Source organism: Heteronotia binoei, chromosome 6, assembly GCF_032191835.1.
Source record: "Heteronotia binoei isolate CCM8104 ecotype False Entrance Well chromosome 6, APGP_CSIRO_Hbin_v1, whole genome shotgun sequence".
Lineage (NCBI taxonomy): Eukaryota > Metazoa > Chordata > Lepidosauria > Squamata > Gekkonidae > Heteronotia > Heteronotia binoei.
In genome coordinates this window covers 76,966,477-76,989,367 of record NC_083228.1, presented here as the reverse complement: position 1 = coordinate 76,989,367, position 22,891 = coordinate 76,966,477, and the positions used below count along the sequence as shown (strand labels likewise).

Here is a 22,891-nt window from a genome sequence, read left to right as displayed (position 1 = left end):
AGCCCAGGCAAGCCCGATCTTGCCAGATCTCAGAAACTAAACAGGGAAGTACTTGGATGGGAGAGCGCCTTGGAATTTCAGTGGTCAGGAGGACAGGGGCAGGCTTTGTTCAGCCACCTCTCTAAATATCCTCCCAGTAGGGAGTCAGTCACCAAAAGTCGTCATGGTTTCCAGGTGCACATATGCGCACACACACACGCTCTCAAGTTCTTTAGAACGGAGATTAAAGAAGATCAGGCAGCTTCTTCATACCAGTGCAGACTAGCAAAAATGATGTATGTCTTTCCTCCTAAGGTTTCTAACTTGCTCAATATTCCAATAGTAGATGCCCGAGGGGCTAGCTTGGCTTCTGCTATTGCACTGCTGAAAGGTGAAGGAATGCTTAACGATAGGAGCAAAGTAGTCGTGCATAGATCTCATGAGGCAACGCCACTGTCCATTCAAAAGGCATCACTACCTCACTAATAACCAGAACACCAACCCTGTGGCTTTGTAAAAGGTGAAACAGGTCCCAGATTTAAATTAAAAAGTCTTTGCAGACTGGAGAGACTGGCTGTGTTTATGTCTGATACTAACCTAGACTTACAAGAGCCCCAGGATCAAAAGTGGTGATCTGATGCCATTTGTGGTTGGAAATGTGGGTGGTAGACACCTTATCAAAGTCTAATGTGACCACATCACCCGTCCAGGGAGAAAATACTTTGGGAACAGACTTTAAAGTAAAAAAAAAAAACCCTTTAATTTAAAAATAAATCTTTACACACACAGAATTTCCAACAGAAGATTCAGTAACTTAAACTTAGTATCAGTGTCGTATTTTAACTTACAACTTCGTGAGACAAACAGATCATAGTTAATTTAATCACTGCCTTTGAACATGTCATGTAAATCAGAATTAATTGTCCATCTGATTCACCGTTTGTCTCCAAGCATCAATATTATTTAAAGGTAACCTTTTTTAAGAAGCTGTGAATTTAATCATATAAAACATATCTTAATTTCTCTAGCCATCCTTTTTTAGTTGGAAGAATTTTTCTTTGAGTGTCTGGCAAAGACAATATGAGCAGTTGTTATTCTGCATAGGGACCAGTTCTTGAAAAAGAAGACTGAATACAGACAACAAAGTTTAACAATAACAGTTCTGGTGTGCGAGAGATCATATGGCCTATACCAGCCTATATACGTTCTACTACTACTTTCCAGTACTTTACAGCAGGGGTCCCCAACTCTCTCTCTTTTTTAGCCAAATCCGGACCTCTAATGGAACTTTAACTTATTTTTGCTCAATATAGGTAAAAGAAAAGTCCTATTTCAGTTATATCCATTTGATTAACCAAAAGAGTTGAGTTGCATGGTAATAGGTATGATATTAGGATAGCTAAGCCAGAGGTGTTGAACTCTTTTGTTATGAGGGCCAGATCTGACATAAATGAAACCTTGTTGGGGCGGGCCACATGTGTACCTATTTAAGATTAGGTAGCAGTGATATAAACTTTATAAAGGACACAAACACAATTAAATAGATATATTTTAAAAAACTTTAAACATGCTTAAAACATTAGCACTCATTGGTGTTAAAGATGCTTTCTTTTTATTTCTCCCATGGGATCCAGGGAACTGGGCAAAGGAAGCTGTGGCTCTTTCCTTCTTTCCCCTGGGGACTTTGGTGGGGGGGAGCCTCAGCCAATAGAAGGAACAGAGGCTTGACTCAGTAGCTCTGCTGTGCGATTGAGAGAGCATGGAAAAACATGCCCTGCCTTCCGCCTTCCTCCCCAAGGAAGGAGCCTTAGCCAATGAAGAAAACAGAGGTTTTGCTCTGAAGCTCCTGTACAATTGAGCAAGGCTTTCAAAGCAAACTGTTATGCAGAAAGAAACAAGATATAGGGAGAAGGAGGCAGATGACAGCCAGTTGCTCGGAGGCCTGATAGGAGCCCTCTGGGGGCCTGATTCGGGCCCTGGACTGCATGTTTGATACCCCTGGCCTAAGATTTCCCTATGCCATCGATCCTGTGTAGTCATACTTATTATTGGTTTCTTATTACCCCAAGTAAAGCTGTTTAAAAGTTTTTGCAATTCTTGCTGTTTCCTATCTTGTATTAACATTGGGACTCAGTTTTGATCAGGTAATCTATTTTTGCCTTAATTTCAGACATTAATGGAGTAAAGTTATATTTAAATGGATATTTATTATCTGTAGAGATATTAACTCTTAAGTATTTAATTTCCCCCTGATGTAATTAGCCTGCATACTGTACCTGCCCTCTAGTCTACTTTATTAACCTTTTAAAAAGTGCTTCTGTGTTATCTCATTAAATTTATAATCAGATACTGACCCATACTTTATCAAGTATTTGTTTTAATCCGTTTCCAGATTCTAGTGGTTCAGTTATAAATATGACATAATGCGAATAAAAACTGATCTCATAATGATACTGCCTTGAGCTGTCCGCCCCCCCCCCCCAAGGACTAGGCGTGATGTCCAGCACACAAGATAGTAGCAAGTATCAAGAGTCCAGTCCAAGGTCAGGGTGCCAGAAACCAGAGAGGTCAGTATAGTTTAGTTGTCAGAGTTAGGTAGCTGAATCAGTCTTGGTCTGAGGTCAGGAGTCCAGAAGAACCAGGGGCCAAAAGCCAATACAGAAGTCAAGGGTCAAGTCACAGAGTCAGGAGTCAGAACAGGTCCTGGAGTAGCAGGGTGAGTGGATCAGCACCAAAGGCACTTGTTGCTTCCCCATCCTTCCTGCTTCTGTTGGCTGATAATATTGGCAGCTCTTCAAAGGAGGGAAAGCTATCAGGCTCCGAATCATACTCACTCACTACAGATACCCTTTCATTTTTTACCCTGAATCTCTTCTAACTGCCAAATAGTAGGATTTCAAATTAGGAAATGCCAAACCTCCCATAGTGGTAGGTTTGGTTAAAAGGTTAAAGCTGATTCTGGCTTTTTTCTTTGACCATAAATAAGAAAGGAGAGTGGCCTGCCACTCTTGTAGAACCTTTTCTGAAATAAAGATTGGGATATTTTGAAATAAAAAGAAATTTAGGGAGTATAAATGTTTTAATTTGTTGAGTTTTTTCTAGCATGGAAGCCTGAAATTTACCCCCGTCATCTAATGTGAAATGCAGTGATTTAATAAGAGGATTAAAATTAACTTTAAATAAATCAGAAAGAAGTAGTGGTGTTTGTATACCTAGATACTTCATTGATTTTGTAACCCATTTGAATACAAATTGGGATTTTAACTCCTGTGTTTCCTCAGCACTTATATGTATCGGAAAGATTTCTGATTTAGAATAGTTGATTGAAAAACCAGAGATCTTACCAAAATAGGCTATTCTCTTCATTAATTGTTTTATAGTTAGGGAGGAATTTGAACAATATATGAGGGAATCATCTGCAAATAAATTTAGTTTGTGGGATTTGTGATTGATATTGATTCCCGTTATTTGGGGATCAGAATGGATAATATGAGCCAGGGGTTCGATGGATATGGCAAAAAGAATAGGCGAGAGGGGGCATCCTTGTCTGGTTCCTCTGGGTTAAAGGTCTCTGATCTAAAATTATTGACTACAATTTGGGCTTTGGGTTCTTTATATAGGGCAGAAATTATATTAAGAAAATTAGGACCAAATCCCATGGTCAGTAGCACAGTTTTCAGGTATTGTATTTTCACTTTGTCAAAGGCCTTTTTGGCATCCAATGATAGCAACACAGAATTGATTTGATTTTTTTTTACAAAAATGTACTAAATTTAAAGCTCTTCTAATATTATTGGAAATTGATCTATTCAACATGAAGCTTGATTGATCAGGATGAATATAATTGGTGATAATTCTATTAAGCCTTGCTGCTGTTAGAGCCGAAAAGACCTTGAGGTTGTGGTTCAGGTTGGCAGTTGGACGGTACGATGCCGGATCTAATTTGTCTTTACCTTGTTTATGTATCACTATCATTTTGGCTTCTGTCCAAGCTCCTGTGGTCATAATTGTATTTCAGAGACATGTTAGTGGTTCTAGGACCTATGGCAAACACTTTTTATACAGCTCTATGGGGAGGCCATCCATACCTGTGGCTTTATTAGATTTAATATTCATTATGGCGTCTTTGACCTCAATCGGTGTTATTGGACAATCAAGAGCTTTGCAGTAGTCACTTGATAGTTGTATATTAAAATTAATTTCCTTGAGATATTCCGCAATGTCCTGCTGTTTAGGGTTATTGGATGTGTAAAGTTTCTGATAAAACTCTTGGAAACAATTAGAAATTCCTTTGGAGGTGTTAATAATGTTACCATTAACAGTGTGTAGCGCTGGAACTAAATTAGTAGATCTTTTTTGAGCTATTCTATGTTTTAAAAGTTTCACTGCTTTGGGGGATTTGGTCACATATTTTTGTCTCAGATAACGTAGGTTTGACTGAATAGCCAATGTTTCTAGAACCTCTAGTTTTTTCCTTTCAAAATTCAGATTCCTTTATGTTTTTTTACCACCAGATTTCATGTGTTTGTCTTCAAGCTTTTTGATTGAAGCTCTAAGCTCATTAATTTCTTTCTTTTTTACAGTGAGCTGAGATAGAGAAGTTTGCCTCTCAGGACAGCCTTAAAGGTGTCCCAGACCACGTCTGGGGAGACCCCGCAGTTAGAGTTAAATTAGAAGAATTCTTGAATTTGTTTCGTTATATCATCACAAATGTTTTGTTGTTGCAATAATACAGAATTAAAGGACCAATTAAAACCTTTCCCATCTTCCTGTTGCAAATTTAACATACAAGTGACCCAAGCGTGGTCTGAAAGCATTCTGTCTCCTATCTCTGTATTATGATCTTTGGCCTAACAAGGAATTTGAAACAAACAGGTAGTCAGTTCTAGAGTAGACCTCATGTACCGAGGAATAAAAAGTATAAGATCTAGAAGTTGGGTTTAACTTTCTCCATACATCATTAAGACTGTAGAAGAGAGAGGGGGTCCCTAAGGTTTGTTGAGAGGGTAGGGATTTTATTCTTAAAGGGATAAGTTCTATTTACATTTGGGTCTATGATTAGGTTGAGATCACATCCTATTATTAACCCCCCAATTTGGAAGTCAAAATGTTGTTTAAAAACGTCTTTGACAAAATCAAGTTGATTGGAGTTTGGCACATACAGAGATGCGATAGTGACTGGCTGACCATCTAGATCGCCTTGTAAAAAATATATATCTCCCTCTTGGGTCTTTCTTAGGAACAAAAGGAACATTTTTAGATATTAGTATAGCAATGCCTCTGGCTTTAGATGATCCAGGAGCTTGGTGCTGCTGTGTGAACCATTTAGTTCTCAATAGTTGTAGTTGTATTTTTTTTGGGGGGGGGGGGGTGGTGGTTTCCTGCAGGCACAAGATGTTGATTTTTTTTCCTTATAGGCCAGATTAGAAACTCTGTGGTTCTTAATGGGTTTGCTCAGGCCTCTGCAATTCCATGTACAAATTTTAAAAGCTGTGGACATCCCCACTCCCTGAGCGGTTGCTTAAAATCCTGTCAATGTATTCAGATGAACCCTAGGACTGTTGCCAATGCAAATCTTACAAACGTTAAAGTATCTAAACAAAACCAAACACTCCTCACAATTTGATGATCAGTTTAAAAGAAATCCCTATCTGGGAATTATTACAGGGGAGAAACCACGTTTCCCCTGGCTAGAAACTTGCTTCCTAAAACAGAAAACCTGGGGGAAAATATTGAGTTTGTTCACTGTCTTATCTATACAGTTCCTTTCCCTTTCCCCTCTTAAAGGTGATTAAATCAGTGCAATTATTAAACAAACTACTCATACATAAATTAACATGAGTCACATTGTTTCTCCTTATCTATGCTTTGATTTGCCTATTCTAATAAAGCCAATGAATTCAACGAACTTAATTATCCATTAAATGCTACAGAATTCCATTTCCCTTTAATATTTTCTAGTATTTATATAAATTCAACAAACCTATTTCTTCTTATCTTAAAGTCAAAAGTTGATTAAAAGCGATTATTAAGTAATGAATTTCAAATCAAATCCATATAACTAATAATATGTGAATAACATGTTAAGCTATGGTTAGGCAAAGAAAAAACCATTCTTCTAAATTTATGTAAAGCAAGCTTAAGAAAGAAAGAAGAAAAGAGAGCAGAAAAATGAAGAAACAGGGATTGAGAAGCAAAGGACTTAATAAGATAAAGTAGAGATAGAAAAGAGAAAAAAGAGAGAGAAGAGAAAGAAAAGGAGAAGGAGCAGTAAGTAGCAAAGCATAGTCAGCAAAGATAGAGAAGGAGTTCTGTGGTAGCTGCTAAATGCTCTAAATACCAGATAAAAAACTCTGTAGACATAAATATTAAAAAGCTTACAATCTTACATTTTTTAGTAAAGTTTGTAACCCATAACAAGACTATTAAAATCTATTGAAAAATGCTGCGAAAACAGTATTTCAACATGAAAGTTTGTACGGTTGCCTAAAGGGAGATAAATGGCACTTAAGCTTTAAGTCTCACTAAAGTGTGAAGATGAGTCCAGTTTTCAGTGTCTATCTCTTCTCAAGTGATGCCCGACAATTCAACAGAAAGCTTTCCATGCTTGGAGGGTGGGTCAGGCCAGGATATGTCCTGCAATGTGGAGTACAAATTTAGTTTGTTTTAAAATAAAGTTTAAGTTCAACACAAAGGTTCAGTTCTCAATTTCTAGACTCCCGGTCTCTTCAGGTTTAAATTGGTTGCAGCTGTTTTAAAAGTAAACTCAATACACAAGTAGTAAGTAGTTTGCCAGATTCTAAAAAGTAGGTTGTAACTCTCATTCAGGTTCCAAAACTCTTAAAGTAGTTGAGTAGAGAAGTTCAAGTTGTATTTATAAGCTCCTCTTCCTCCTCTCTGGTAAGCTCAATATTCATTGCAGAAAGCAAGGCCTTCCCAGTTACACCATCTGTGGCTTGGTATAACATATTGTTTTTATAAACTAAAATGTCTGAAGTTGCATTCCATCTAAGATGGATTTTTGCTTCAAAGGGCTTAGATGCCACTGTTTAAAGCATTTTACCTTTCTCAGTGGCTTCTGGGGTCAAATCCAGTAGAATTAGGATCTTTTTCTCTTTATGTTGCAGGGAATCCTGGTGTTGGGCTTCTCTTAGCACTTTGTCCCTTGTTGCTATAGATTGGAACTGCACAATAATGTCCCTTGGACGGTTTCTTTTGGCGGTTGCTAGTGGGCCGATTCTGTTAGCTCTAATAATCACCAATGAGCAGTTACTGCTCAAATGAAGGGCTTCACCCAGCCATTTTTCTAGATAAGTTCCCAAGTCGTTATCTGACTCCACTCCCTCCTCCATTCCGTGGATTTTAAGGTTATGCATGCGCCAGTGTTTTTCAAGACTTAGAATTCTGTCCATATTTTTCCTCCCTGCTTACAAAGCCTTTATGTCGTCTTGTGCTGTGAAAATAATTTCGTGGCATTTTCAGCCACTTTAGAGACTTCCTTAATCTCTGCTGCCATGGTGTCTAGTTTCACGTTAACTGAGCTTGTGAATTCCTTAAAGGAGGCTTTAAAAAGCGGCACATATCCTCCCTCATATCAAGTAAGTCTTGGCGACATAGCGGGGAAGTATCAGGGCTTGGCTTTGGTTTGCACAAAGCGTGCCAGACACCATGTTGGGCCTGTGGTTTTGAGGATGGGGGGGGGTTAGCTCCGTTTGGGGCGAGGCACGCTCTTGCCGAGGTTGCCGCCGCCGCCTTATGCCTTTCTCATTTCATGTAGGAGCCTACGATCTTTGTGACTGTTTTTGGTAGATTAGGAGGGTAAATGGGATCGGAGCTCTCTCAAGATATGACCGCCATTTTTGAGCGTTGCTCCGCCCCCCTTGCAGCTATATATTGTCTTGTCAAAATTATAGAATCTTAAAAGTAAGATTTATATTGTAATTCCCTCCCCTCCATTAGATTTAAGGAATTGGTTTTTAAAAAGTCGCCCCATCATTTCTCTCCTACCTCTCAGTATTGCTTCATTTCAAAGGTCTAGGACCAAAAGGAAAGAGGGTCCTTAGCATGATTATGCCAGACATGGGCTGTGAGATAGGGAGCTGGCAAGTGGAGCAGGAAAGAAGTGTGGAAGCTTCTGAGGCCATTGGTTGATGTGATAGGCTAATGGAGAAGCATTTCACTGGCATCCCCTTCATATAGTTGGTGATCATTTTCTTGACTCTGTTGTGATGATACTTTATGTGACTTAATCTTGAGTTTATCAGTGCTGAACGTTTGGCCCACACAACAATTCAGTTGCATTTTCTTTGGCTTGTGGGCCATGCTGGAGACAATATGGCTTTTGGTTTTGTCTAATTGATGTGCATATATTACCCTAATCCTGTTAACCTTTCCATACCACTTCATTCATCTGATGAAGTGGCTTCCTGCCTACAAAAGTGTATGCCACAAGAAATGTGTTACAAACACTCAGTTTTGATGTAATGGAGTGACAGGTACCCTTTTGAAATCAGTTTGTTAACAAATGAGAACATCCAGGTTCAGGTTCCAAGCAGAGATAATTGAATGGTCTCCATCTGCCAGAGCCTGCTCTTTCTTTTAGTGCTTTCCAGTTAGCTTTTGGAGATAGAGATGATATTGATGATCACTTTATTCCCCCTCCCCCTCTGTAGTGACATATTGGCCCTACTTGATAGAAGAGAGAGTTCCCATTAAGCAAAAGAGATGCATGTTTTTGTGTATGATGGATGTACTAGCATTTTGGGATCTTTTGCCACGGTTACATAAATGTGCAGTGGTGGGTTGCCTCCATTCACCACACACATTTCCACATATCTCGGAGAATGGTGATGTACACAAATGGATCAACATATGTATGTCCCCAGGGTTGTCAATAGACAGTTGCTTCTTAGAGTGAAACTGCATTAAAAAGAGACCTAGAAAGTGTAAAGATATGAACTGGGCTGTATCCCTCCCAGTGGTTCTAGGATGTACAGTTCTTAAGAATTTGTGACAGCAGTGCTCTCTTTTACCATGAGCCTACATGGCTTAGTTGGCCAGGCATAGTATTTGAGAGAGCATTCCTAGATAGTCTATTCTTAATCATTAAGTGACTAGTATATAGGCAATGAAAGGTAAATCCTTCTATAAACTGGAAAGGCCTGTGTCTGTCTGTACCATATTTTCTTTTTTCTTTTTTTTACAGGTAATAAACAATTTTATTAGTAACATATGGTAGCAAAACTATATCTACATCTTATAAAGACTTAAAAAAGAAAAATTCTTCTACCCCATATCTTACTTTTCCCCCACCCCTCCCCCCATTACTTGACCCCCGCCAGTGTTATTTACTTAAAAAAAACAAATATTAAAGGTACCTTTAACTATTAAAAAACCAAAAATTATACTTTTGTTTTAAAGAAAAAATGGAAAGCTTAATCATTATCAAAAATTGTCCAGTGTCCTTTTATTTTCCACTCTTTTTCTACGTATCTTCTGAACTTCTTCCACTCCAACTTAAAAAGCTCAAAATCATAGTCTCTTAATTTTCTTGTTAATTTGTCCATTTCACTCCATGACATAACTTTTATAATCCAGTCCCATTTCTCTGGTATTTTTTCTTGCTTCCACAATTGCACATATAATGTCCTAGCAGCTGAGAGCAAGTACCATATTAAAGTTCTATCTTCTTTTGGAAATTTTTCCATTTGTAATCCCAGCAGAAAAGTCTCTGCAACTTTGTTAAATTCATATCCCAAAATCTTAGAAATCTCTTGCTGAATCATTTGCCAAAACATTTTAGCTCTTTCACAAGTCCACCACATATGGTAGAAAGAACCTTCATGCTTTTTACATTTCCAACACCTGTCTGGCATCTTGTTGTTCATCTTTGCTAATTTTTTTGGAGTCATGTACCATCTATACATCATTTTAAAACAATTTTCTTTAATACTTTGACATGTTGCGAGTTTCATAGAGTTCTTCCACAAAAATTCCCAAGATTCCATATTTATTTCTTTATTTACATTAATTGCCCATTTTATCATTTGAGATTTCACTACTTCATCTTCTGTAGACCATTGTAAAAGTAATTTGTATACTTTTGAAATTAATTTCTCATTATCTCCGAGCAGAACTCTTTCCATTTCTGTTTGTTCTTTCCTTATTCCTTCGGTTTTAATATCATTCTCCACCAAACTTTTTATTTGTTGCATTTGAAACCAATCATATTTGTAACTAAATTCTTCAGTAGTTTTCAGTTCTATTTTTCCACTTTGTATTTTCAATAGCTGATTATATGATAGCCATTTTTCTTCGGCTATCTTTATCACTTCGGCTGGCACTATCCATAAAGGTCTCCTCTCATCACCATATTTCTTATACTTTATCCATGTATTTAATAGATTACTTCTTATATAATAGTGAGAGAAAAGACCATCCATCCTCTTTTTTCCATAATACAAGTATGCATGCCAGCCAAATTTATTTCCGTGGCCTTCTAACACTAAAAGTTTTTTGTTTAACAGCATTATCCATTCTTTCACCCATACTAAACAAACTGCTTCATGATACAATTTTAGATCTGGTAATTGGAATCCACCTCTCTCTTTTGCATCTGTCAAAATTTTCATTTTAATCCTTGGTTTTTTCCCAGCCCACACAAATTCTGAGATTTTCCTTTGCCATTTATCAAACTGTTTAGCGTCTTTCACAATAGGAATAGTTTGAAACAGATATATTATCCTTGGTAGAATATTCATTTTTATTGCAGCTATTCTACCCAGCAATGACAAATTGAGCTTGTTCCATTTTAGCATATCTTCCTCCATTTTACGCCATAACTTCTCATAATTATTCTTAAACAAATCAATATTTTTCATTGTTATTTCCACCCCTAGGTACTTTACCTTGGAAGTGACTTCACAGCCCTTTAGTCTTTGTAACTCTTGTTGTCTATTCATCTGCATATTCTTGCACAGAATTTTAGATTTTTCTTTATTTATATAAAGTCCAGTCAACTCCCCAAATTCTTGTATTTTCGTTAACAACAAAGGCGTAACTTGTATGGGGTTTTCATTTATGAACATTATATCATCAGCAAATGCTCTATATTTGTAAGTACATCCTTTTATTTGTAATCCTTCTACGTCTTTTTCTTCTTGAGTCTGCATCAATAAAATTTCAAGAGTCATTATAAACAACAATGGTGAAAACGGGCAACCTTGTCTAGTACCTTTATTAATTTTCATTTCATCTGTAAGATCTGCATTAACACACAACCTTGCCCTTTGTTCAGAATATATTGCTTTTATCATTCTTATAAAGCTTTCTCCCATCTCCATCTTGTCCATTACTGCAAACATAAAGTCCCAGTTTAAGTTGTCAAATGCTTTCTCTGCATCCACAAAGAATAATGCTACTTCTTCTTCTGGATGTCTTTCATAATATTCTACAATATTTACAACAGTCTTAATATTGTCTCTTATTTGTCTTTTGGGAAGAAAATCAGCTTGATCTTCCTTTATAAAATTTATCAGATGTTGTTTAAGTTGTTCTGCCAGGATTCTTGTAAATATTTTATAGTCATTATTTAATAGCGAAATTGGTCTGTAATTTTTCACATTTGTGGCGTCTCTATCCTCTTTAGGTATCAAAGAAATAACAGCTTCTTTCCATGTATTTGGTACATTCCCTTTTATTCTTATTATATTCATCAACTTCTGCAATTTTGGTATTAATTCGTCCTTAAAAGTTTTGAAATATTTAGCTGTATATCCATCTGGCCCAGGAGCTTTCCCATCTTTCATTGCGTTGATTGCTGTTTCAATTTCTATTTTTTCAATTGGGTCATTCAAAACTTTTCGCATATTTTCTGTTAGGGGCTCAATTTTTAATTTTTGTAAATATTCATCTACCTTCTCTTTCTTTACTTCAACACCTTTAAATAGTTTGGCATAGTACTTAAAAAATTCTCTTTTTATTCCCTCTTGAGTAACCACTTCTCTTCCATCTATCACAATTCTACTAATTATTTTATTTTCTCTCTTTTTCTTCAGTTGCCAAGCCAAATACTTTCCCGTCTTGTTTGCCCCTTCAAACGATTTCTGCTGAAGTCTTTTCAGATTCCATTCCACTTCTTTATTTAACAAATGTCTCAATTGAGTTTATAATATTGAAATTTCCCTTAGAATTTTCTTTTTCCCTGGTCTTTTTCTCAGCTCCCCTTCTTTTTTCTTTATTTCGTTTTGAATGCCCAATAATTGTTTTTCTTTTTTTCTTTTGTCTTTATTGTTCAAAGTGATCAACACCCCTAGCATTACTGCTTTATAAGCATCCCAGACCATCTGAAAATCTATATCTTCTTTATCATTCACTTGGAAAAAAGCCTTAGTTTCTTTTTCTAGAAATGTCACTGTTTCTTTGTTCTGTAGCAAATCTTCATTCAATTTCCATCTCCTCAATTTCTTGGACAATTTTGTAATCCACATTATTGGGTTGTGATCGGCCCCAATTTTAGGTAAAATCTCTATCTTCCTTGTTATAAGACTTAAGTCTTTAGTTCCCCACAGCATGTCAATTCTAGAAAAGGTTTTATGTCTTGCAGAAAAAAAAGTATAGTCCTGCACTTCAGGATTAAACTTCCTTCATATATCTTCTAAATTTTCTTGTTTAACCAATTCAAAGAAAGACTGGCAATTTCCCTTCTTTCCCATCATTTTTTTCCCTCCATATCTGTCCAATGAGTTCTCAACTGTTTCATTAAAATCTCCCATTAACAATACTTGATCGTAAGTCAGCTCATCTAACTGTTGTGTAATGTCTTTAAAAAAGGCATCCTTAGCACCATTAGGCGCATATAGTCCCAACAACAACGATTTTTTTCCCCATTTAATATTATCTCCACTGCTACAAATCTTCCGTCCTTATCTTTAAATACTAATTTTGGCTCCAGTTCTTGATTAATATATAAAACTACTCCCCTTTTCTTCTATTCAGCTAATGAAAAAAACTCCGTTCCCAGTTGTTTGTTCCATAAAAATTTATAATCCTTTTGTTTAATTTGTACTTCTTGCAAACAAATTATATTACAATTTTGCTTCTTAATCCAATGAAATGTTGCCCTTCTTTTTTGTGGTGAATTTAGTCCATTAACATTCCAAGACAGTAATTTGTAATCCATCATGGTGCAAATTCCTTATTTTCTTCAAAAAATCTACTCAACTCTTGAGCATTTGTAATTGTGACTCTCTTCCCCTGGAGTTCAAAACTCAAACCTTCAGGTATTATCCATCTGAACCTCATGCCATTGTCTCTGTTTTTCTGTCAACTTTTTGTATGTTCTCCTGTCATTTATCACTTGTCTTGGCAGCTCCTTCATGATTCTCACTTTACTGCCTCCCACTATCAGTGTCTTTTCAAAGTTTTTATTCATGATCCTTCCCACTATTTCCTTTGTCATATATCTTATAACAACATCTCTTGGTAGGTTATTTTTCTTGGCAAAAAGTGAATTAACTCTGTACATATAATCATACATGTTTTTGGTCCCATCAGGGTCGTCTTCTAAAAATTCTGCAATTATTTTTATTATATATCCTTTCAAATCACTGTTCTCTGCTTCAGGTACTCCTCTCAGACGTATCTGAGTTTCCATTAATTTGCAGTCGTGGATTGTCACTTTTTCTTGAATTTTCAACAAGGTGGTGTCATATACTTTTATTTTCTCTTCCACCTCCTGCACTTTCTTAGCTGTTTCCCAAGTTTCTTTTTTGAGATCTTCTATTTCTTTTTTAATCTCTGTAATAATTTCTTCCCTTGATTCATCTATCATCTTCCTAACTCCTTTCATTATTCTGGCTTCCATGGCATCCAATTGGTCCTGCATTTTCTCTAATGAAATAACCCTTTGTCGGGTCTGCTTGGGTTCAGACATTTAGGCAAAGGAAAAAAAAATACCAAAAATTTTGGTCTCACAAATTGCAAGTTTAGTTATCAAGTTCAAAAGATCTAAATTTACTCTTTATAATAAACATTATTCCATCTTCCTCTGAGCTTCCTAGGCCAAGATATAAATTTTTTAAAAAAATTTAAACCTTCAAAAAATGACGAAAATTTTGACCTCACCAATTTTTAATCTGACAGTCAGATTCAAAAGATTAGGACTTGCCCTTTCCAGCAAGCCCAATTTCGCTGGTCTCTGAGCCCTCAAAGTCCAGATATTTACTAAAAAATTCTTTAAAATTTCCAAAATGGCAGCCACGACTTTTTACTCCTTCTTCAAATTTTTCTTTCTTTTTAAAGCTTCCCTAGGAGCCCACAAATAATGTGACCAATAGTACTTGTCTTCTTACCCTTTTTCCAGTTGATTCTGACAATTTTTAGTGTCCCAGATTCTTTTAAAAACAGTGTTTTAAATTTAGCCTCCCAGCAATGGCCGCCGATGTTTCTCTATGGTATATTTTTCTAGAGTAGGTTTTTTTTCTTTCTGCTTCCTGTCTTTGTCACCATCAACTCACATGAAGATCTCACGATATTTGATGTACTTCCTGTCTTGCTCAGATGTGCTGCAGGTCTGTTCCAGTGTGACGATGTTGCTTTTACTTCCAAACCGCAGGTAGACAAAACAATAAATTCCTTCTCACTTTTTAGCAGTTTTTAGCACTGTCCTTTATATTTATAAAATCCAAACTTCACCCCTTCCTTCTTCTTCTTCCAAGCTTTCTATGTTTCCTTTTCCCACCTTTTAATTTTGTCCCTTTAAGCTATAAATAGCTCCGGAATGGAAAAAAAACTTCTGTACCTTTTCTTCCAGTTATCCAAGTTTCCACTGGTCTTTCAAAGCTTTAAGTGTTTAGAAATGTCCAAGAAGGTTAGGATCCTGACGAGCTTATGTCAAATAAATGACTCTGGGCACTTCTGCAGACGATGACTATGCAACTTCCCGAGACCCCTCAAAGCCTCAAAGACGACCCTCTCCAGGGCTCCCTTTAAGCCAAGGTAAATCTCTTTTCAAAGTTTCCGTGCATGTCTTGGACTCTTCTGTCACTGAGAAAAGTAGGCAGTAGGCATTAATTTGCCTTCTACTACCCCGAACAGAAGTTCCAGCCTGCTCCCGTTATGAGAGACAGCTCAGCTCGGCATTTTCCTTCCCCAGAAGTCCTGTCTATACCATATTTTCAAGTTAGGAATCACACCTCAGGAGATGCTGCTTTTGTGGTGTGAGGCCATCCAGACATATGCCATAGTTTTAAAGACCCCTTTTAATATATCTGCCCCATGTTGACTAGTATTAAAACTTTCATTTGTTACAACCTGGGTACAATCTTTGTACCCTTACCCATTTGATATGCTTTATGGATGGTCCCAGTAAGTGCCAGCTGGAAAATGTGATTGTATTGAGTAAATATATGCAGAAACAAGCTTACTCTTGTCTAGGTAGCATTTGCTCAGCTACCTCCTCCGCTTTCCTGATCTCCCAGTTTTCAAGTGTCTATCAGGGCTGTGATTAGCATTTGTCAGCACCTGATTTAGTGTGGAAAGGTTGTGTAAAAATGTTTTAAATAAAACATAAACAAATATAACTAGCTGGCATCATTAAGCATGGCTCACAGTTCACATCAACCCTAGGTGCTTTTTCACTCTTTCTAAGCTCCTAAGTATTAGCCTAGTTTCTTTTCTCTAGAAGTCCTGCCTCCCATTCCTGCCCTGATCCTGCAAATGCCTTCACCTCCTGACCTGCCTCTACATACAGACAAATTACCCCCCTTCTCTCCAAGGGTTAATGTCTTAAGAACTTGTCCAGCAATTCTCTGCCTTGAGAAACACAAAGTAAGTGCAATAACACAGCACCCCTGGACTCAGGTTTTAGGGGTGGGGAGGGATGAGGATTAATTCCTGCACTTGATGTTAAAGCTTGTCCGAGAGGGTTGCCTTGGGGGGAGCATTGCTAGGGCCAACTGGTCTTGTTAAATGGTTGCTAAGGCCCTGGCATTGCGGCTCGATGGAGTGGCCCACAGTCATGGTCACGGAGGGAATTACACAGCCACAAAGAAATTGTTATTCTCCATAATCTGCTCTTTGGAGAGTGACTGGGGGAGATGGGCTGGCCCCAGCATGCTGCCAGTACTGTGATCATGGAAGCGTGTTGGCTCTGGGGAGCGGAGCAGGGCTCACCTTCTGATCTGAGGGACACCAATGCTGCTGCTACTAATCTGCTTTCTCAGCAATTTTGCTCCACTGACACAACGGTGTTTACTTGTTTGAACATCTCCTGGGACTCTATTTTGCCTATTGTGTGGTCTTTATCCCCCCCCCTCCACCCCCGATAGGGCTTTAGCCCAGATTACAGATGGAATTAAGGCCTCGGCTCGGGTGCCCCAGAAAGACTGATACAAGATCAAGGAGCAGAAAGTAACAAAATAACTGGAAGGAGGGGGAGGTGCCAGTTACTTCAGGGAGTGGAGGCTGCATTGTCCCATGAAGCAGAGCCAGTGCTGCAGGCTGAAAAGCAGGCCTTCAGTGCTTTGTGTCCAGTTCTGATTAGACCGTTAGGGAGGAGGAGGAGGAGAGAGGGCTGGGAACATGTGAGTCTTTAGTGGCTGAATGGGCTTCATTGGATGCTGTTGTCTGAGTGAGAAGCGGGCTTTCTCTTGTTGGGCGGGGGGAGACAGACAGGGCATATTGACCCTCAATTACAGAGTATATATTCATTAGATTTATTTAGTTGATTTATGTGTGCCTTTCAGTACCTTCTGGGCCTCCAAGAAGGCTCACAACAGTTTTCCCTTCCCAAATTAAAATATTAAACAAGATGCAATATGGGCCTTGTTTATTGATCTCAGGATTCAGGCAGGTTGATGTAGGAGATGTTCCTTTTGAGCAGGGCTTTTTTTGTACCAAGAACTCCTTTGCTTTTTGGGCCACACACCCCTGATGTAGCTAATCCTCCAAGAGCTTACAGGGCTCTTAGTTCAGGGCCTATTGCTAGCTCTTGGAGGATTGGCTACATCAGGGGTGTGTGGCCTAATATGCAGCGGAGTTCCTGCTACAAAAAAAGCCCTGCTTTTGAGACTGTGGACCCAAAATTATTTAGCACTTTAGGATCAAAGACAGCACCTGAATTGGGACTGGGAGAAAAATTAGCAACTGTGTTTGAACTGTCTTAAAGGGCAGCCTTATAAGAGCATGTTGCAGTAGTCAGATCTGGATGCTACCAGAGCATGCCTTCTGTGAACCAACCTAAACTGGACTCTGACCACTAAACTGGACTCTAACCATCAGCTTTTCATGTGAACCAGCCTAAACCATTTTTGCAGGGACAGTAAAGCATCCGCGATCACATCATACTTGTTCCTTCAGGGGAGTGTTACTCTTTCAAAGACTGTACACCTGTTCCGACATCTGCCTGATTTACAATGTGGAGCACCTCCATCTTTCTGGATTAAGTTTTAATTGTCTGTTATATAAATGGAGCCTGAAGCTGTAAGGAAAAAGGAGATCATTCAGATGCCTTACCTAAAGCACATACATGAATCTTCTATGGGGCAGCCCCATTCAAATGTTGCCAGAAGCCATTGCTGTATTTTTAACTCTGCAGCTATCTTGGTAAAATTATGTTGCTCTTGGAGCTCCAGAAAAATATATCAACCTATCTTGAGTCACAGTTGTGAGACTGGGGCCTTTGAAACATCACTGGATAGTTTTTTCCATAGTAAAACTGTTCAAAAGCTGATCCAGATGATGGGAATCTGCTCAGAATTTCTTTCAGTTAGTGCAAGGCCAAGGTTTAGATGTCTTAGCAAACATTCAGGTAATTCTCTTGAATCTAGTTGCTTGGCATGCCCAGAGAAATCTTACCACTGAGAAGGATTTGGATGAGAATGACCTTATCTTTCTAGAACTAGCATTAACACACAAGAGACTGCTGGAAAAACAGAATCAAATTGAGTGGTCTGTACATCCTGGCCCTCTGTGAGAGCCGTGAATGCAGTGGAAAGTTAGCAAGTCTTGAAATAACAGGATGCTTCATGAATATACTTCTGAGTTCTGGAAAAACTGCCAGTGTAGTAAGCTGGGAATCTTTTATGGTTAGGAATAGCATCATTTCTTGAATTGTTCAGAGGTAGACAGAATTGGAAACCAAGGATTGCTTCACACACTGAAGAGTGGTATTCATGATTGCTTTTGTGTATGTGATCATGGTTAATCCTGGTTCTTTGGCATATGTATGGACCTGATAAATATTTATAAATATTTCCTTGCCATATTCATTGTTACTGGTGTGCACATACACTGAACTGTCCTAAAAATGGCTGCAGAAGGCCTTTTTGAGAGCTGTTTTTCATTTTTCAACTCTTGCTTTTATAATCCACCAGTGACTTCCTAGCTGTAATATGCAATGCAGGATTTAGCTGACTCTTTCCTTGCTTGGGCAGGTATGTGTAGACAAGAGAAGGTAGCTTAGGACAAGGTATGTAGAGCTCATAGAGAGCCAGTTTGATGTAGTGGTTAAGTGTGTCGACTCTTATCTGATTTCCCACTCCTCCACTTGCAGCTGCTGGAATGGCCTTGGGTCAACTATAGCCACCACAAGAGTCCTTGAAATGGCAGCTTCTCTGTGAGAGCTCTCTTAGTTCCACCTACCTCACAGGGTGTCTGTTGTGGGGGAGGAAGATAAAGGAGACTGTGAGCCACTCTGGGACTCGGAGTGGAAGGTGGAATATAAATCCAATAGAAAAGCACAATTGTTTCTAACATCATTCTGTAAGTGTTTATTTAGTCTTAACAGGGATGTTTTTGATGGAGTCCTTCACATGTTGAGACCTTGTCTTTGGTGAAGACTTTTCTCAGTCCCCTGTTCACTAAGCAGTTGAACTCCCAGCAAGGGGAACAGCATGTTGCTGCATATAGAAAGAAATATCCTTGTGTGTGCCTTGTAGGTGTAACTGTATTTCAGCCTGGTGTGTATTTTTTGTCTCTTCTTCCCACTTGCATAATTCATGGAGCAACTGTTAGGTAACCCTACCCAATTTCAGTTTCTTTTGGTTCCATATGGTCTCATACTTGCTGCATTAAACCTGCTCAGTCCAGGTGGATTTTCATCACTTAGACTTACAACATGTCCCACTGCCTTCTGTACTAAGGTGGGTGGTGAACAGGGATGGGGTTGGCTTCTGCCTGGTGGTGACATACATTTTGAATGTCCACCTGAAACCTACATGATATTGAAAATTAATTTCCAGTTTTGCTATAAGGACCACAGATTTCTCTTCTGTTCTCTGCCTTCCCATATGTTTTAGTGCAAAGGGCAGAGCTAAATAACTGTTGAGTTTTTACATTTTCAGAGAAAGAACAGATATTTCTTCTTTGTCCTGATAATGCCCTTGTGCAATATGTGATTTCTTGTGCTAGCCAAAAACTAACCTGAACTTTTATCTCATTTGGCTGGTCATCTAACTGTTTGGTCCAAAATCTGCACTGACAAAAAAAGCTGTATTTAAACAAAAGCCTTCCACGAATTTTAACATGTAGGTAACTGATACCTCAGTTTATTTTTTGTTGGGTTCTTTTTTCAGTGGACAGCTGATCACTTGCCTTGGAGCAGACTTCCACCGAGGTGCTGGAGTCTTGGATATTTTCTACGAAACACCTTCCACTTTGCTTTCTTGTGGGTATGATACCTACATCCGGTACTGGGATTTAAGGACAAGCACAAGGTTAGTATGAGGATTTACCTGGTTTTCTGAGCTGGTTGGAAAGGCTCTTGTAACCACATTTATAAACTATCTATAGAAGAGCTGGAGAACAAGTGCTTGGTGGAGAATACTCTAAAGCACTGTCTTACAAGATTGTATTTTTTCCCCCATAGGGACTGTGTAAAAAAATGGGAAGAGCCTCATGATAGTGCCCTGTACTGTATAAGGAGCAATGGGAATCACATGATCGCAAGTGGCTCTTCTTATTATGGTGTGGTCCGCCTTTGGGATAAAAGGCAAAACAGGTGCCTTCAGGTAAGGCACTGGCAAGTATGTTTCTCCTAGAAGTGGGTTGAGGATTAAGATGAATGGAGGAACCTCACAAGAACAGAGAGGGATGTTGCTTCCTCAGATTTCTTGTTGAACCCAATGTGGTGAAATACATAGATAAAGAAGACCAGAGCTGAAGTACTTGTTCAGCCATAAATCTCTCTAGGCAACCTTGAGCCAGTCTCACTGTTTATCAGATTAGCCTATTTCAGAGTGGGAGAGAAACATGGATGTCACTTTGAGTTCCTTGGAGAAGTGGTGGAATAGAATTGCAGCCACTGTAAGCAAGCCCCTGTCTTACAGGGCTATGATAGCCCTTCCAGCAGCTTCATAAGCTCCTAGAGCAGAGAATTCTTTCTCTGGTAAACTCCATATAAGGAGATAGGTCCAGCAAGTAATTGTCCCTGGGGATGTGATGAGTGTCTTAGTTCAGTTCTAAAGACATCCAGCTATATTTCCCTAGTGGTCATTTTTCAAGCTATTGCTTCCGTCATAAGCTAGTTTTGTTCAGAAAGAGGTCAGACAGTGCCCTCTGTCTCTCTCGAGTAAGATCCACAGGGGCATGCTGGCCCCACTCCTGTTTGGGACTGAACTCTGCTGCCTCAGTTCAGCTGCATTATCCCCCTGCCACAATGGTGATCCCCTTGTAAATGCAGCAAAGAAGCAGTGCTGCTGAAGTATAGCCCCATGGGAGCTGTAGGATTGTTATTTCTCACTGGCTGTTATTGATAAAAAGTTTGAATCTCTTACCTAGGAGAATCTTTTTTACTACTTTGCAGAGCTTTTCTTTGTCATCACCAGTCAGTAGTCCTGTGTACTGCCTTTGCTTCAGCACCACCCACCTCTATGCCACTCTGGCATCTGCGCTGCATGTACTTGATTTCACCACCTGACAAAGTCCTGGACTGTCGTGGACTGCAGAACAGATACCCATCGTGGAGAACATCAGGAAGGGAGAATACTCGTGAGACAAGAAGCAGCCTGAGAGTCATCCCAAGTGCTGAGGAGGACCCACATAGTTCATCTAGCTTTTGGATTCAATAAAGGCTAATCTCTCTCCAGCTTATTTTTGTAAATCTTTTGTGTTTTTAAAGAAGCAACTTCTAATGAAGGATGCATTCAGAAAACTTGTTTGGAGACGTACACTGGTTTCTGTGTATCCAGTATGAGCTTCTTCATGCTTTTAAGTCCACCCCTGGGGGTATAGACCTTGTGCTGGATTTACATTGGCAGGAAAGGGCTGTAACCTGGACATAGAAGGGGCTAAGACAGTGAACTAGCTTTGTCCTGCTGCTTTACTGACATTCATCACTTCCTCTTAAATAAGCATAGGGCTGTAAGTTTGAAGCATTTTGTTGTTGTTCAGTCGCACAGTCGAGTCCGACTCTTTGCAAACCCATGGACAAAGTCACGCCAGGCCCTCCTGTCTTCTACCATCCTCCGAAGTCTGCTCAAATTCGTGTTTGTTACATCAATAATGCTGTCCAGCCCTTCTTCTTTTGCCTTCTGTCTTTCCCAGCATTGGGATCTTCTCCAGTGAGTGTTCCCTTCTCATTTGGTGGCCAAAGTATTTGAGTTTCAGCATCTGACCTTCCAAGGAACAGTCTGGGTTGATTTCCCTTAGGACTGACTGATTGGATCTTCTTGCAGTCCAAGGGACTCTCAAGATTCTTCTCCAACACCACAGCTCAGTAGCATCTATTCTTCTGCGCTCGGCCTTCCTTATGGTCCAGCTCTCACAGCCATACATTACTACTGGGAATACCATCACTTTGACTATGTGGACTTTTGTTGGCAGGGTGATGTCTCTACTTTTTATTATATTGCCTAGGTTCGCCACAGCTGTCCTCCCAAGGAACAAACATCTTTTAATTTCATGGCCACAGTCATCATCTGCAGTGATCCTGATCCCAGAAATGTGAAGTCTGTCACTACTTCCATGTCTTCCCCTTCTATTTGCCAAGGTGTGATGGGGCCAGATGCCATGATCTTAGTTCTTTTGATGCTGAGTTTCAAGCCTACTTTTGTGCTCTCCTCTTTCACTCTCAACAAGAGGTTCTTAGGTCCTCCTCACCTTCTGCCATTAGAGTGGTATCATCTGCATATCTGAGCTGGTTGATGTTTTCCCCAGCAATCTTAATTCCAGTTTGTGCGTCATCCAGGCCAGCATTTTGCATGATGTACTCTGCAGATAAATTAAATAAGCAGGGTGACAATATACATCCTTGTCGAATTCCTTATCCTGACAGTTGCTTCTTGAACCTTATACAGATTTCTCAGGAGACATATGAGGTAGTCTGGTACTCCCATCTCTTTAAGGATTTGCCCCAGGCTTTAGCGTAGTCAATGAAACGGAAATAGACATTTTTCTGATACTCCCATGCTTTCTCCATAATCCAGCGAACGTTGGCAATTTGATCTCTAGTTTCTGAACCTCTCCAAAACCCAGCTTGAACTTCTGGTAGTTCCTGATCTACATACTGCTGAAGCCTAGCTTGTAGGATCTTTAACATGATCTTGCTGGCATGTGAAATGAGTGCAATGGTGCAATAGTTTGAACATTCTTTGGCATTACCCTTCTTTGGGATTGGAATATAAACTGACCTTTTACAATCCTGTGGCCACTGTTGTGTTTTCCAGATTTGTTGACATAATGTGTGCATCACTTTAACAGCATCATCTTTAGCTCAACTGGGACACTGTCATCTCCGCTCGCTTTGTTGTTAGTAATGCTTTCTAAGGCCCATTTTACTTCACACTCCAGGATGTCTGGCTCAGGGTCAGCAATTTCACTGTCATGGTTGTCAAGGACATTGAGATCCTTCTTGTATAATTCTTCTGTGTATTCTTGCCACCTCTTCCTGATCTCTTCTGCTTCTGTTAGGTCC

At 39.1% G+C, this 22,891-nt stretch overlaps 1 protein-coding gene across 1 annotated transcript in view; it reads left to right on the top strand.

The window, feature by feature from the left end:
• Nucleotides 1–22,891, top strand: part of FBXW4 (F-box and WD repeat domain containing 4) — a 121,163-nt gene that overhangs the window by 97,600 nt on the left and 672 nt on the right. The window contains exons 7-9 of the mRNA XM_060241810.1: nt 19,554–19,694; nt 19,847–19,988; nt 20,783–21,357. Coding sequence (XP_060097793.1) covers nt 19,554–19,694; nt 19,847–19,988; nt 20,783–20,896 — 397 coding nt within the window. The 3' untranslated portion in view covers nt 20,897–21,357. The remainder of the gene's footprint in view (nt 1–19,553; nt 19,695–19,846; nt 19,989–20,782; nt 21,358–22,891) is intronic.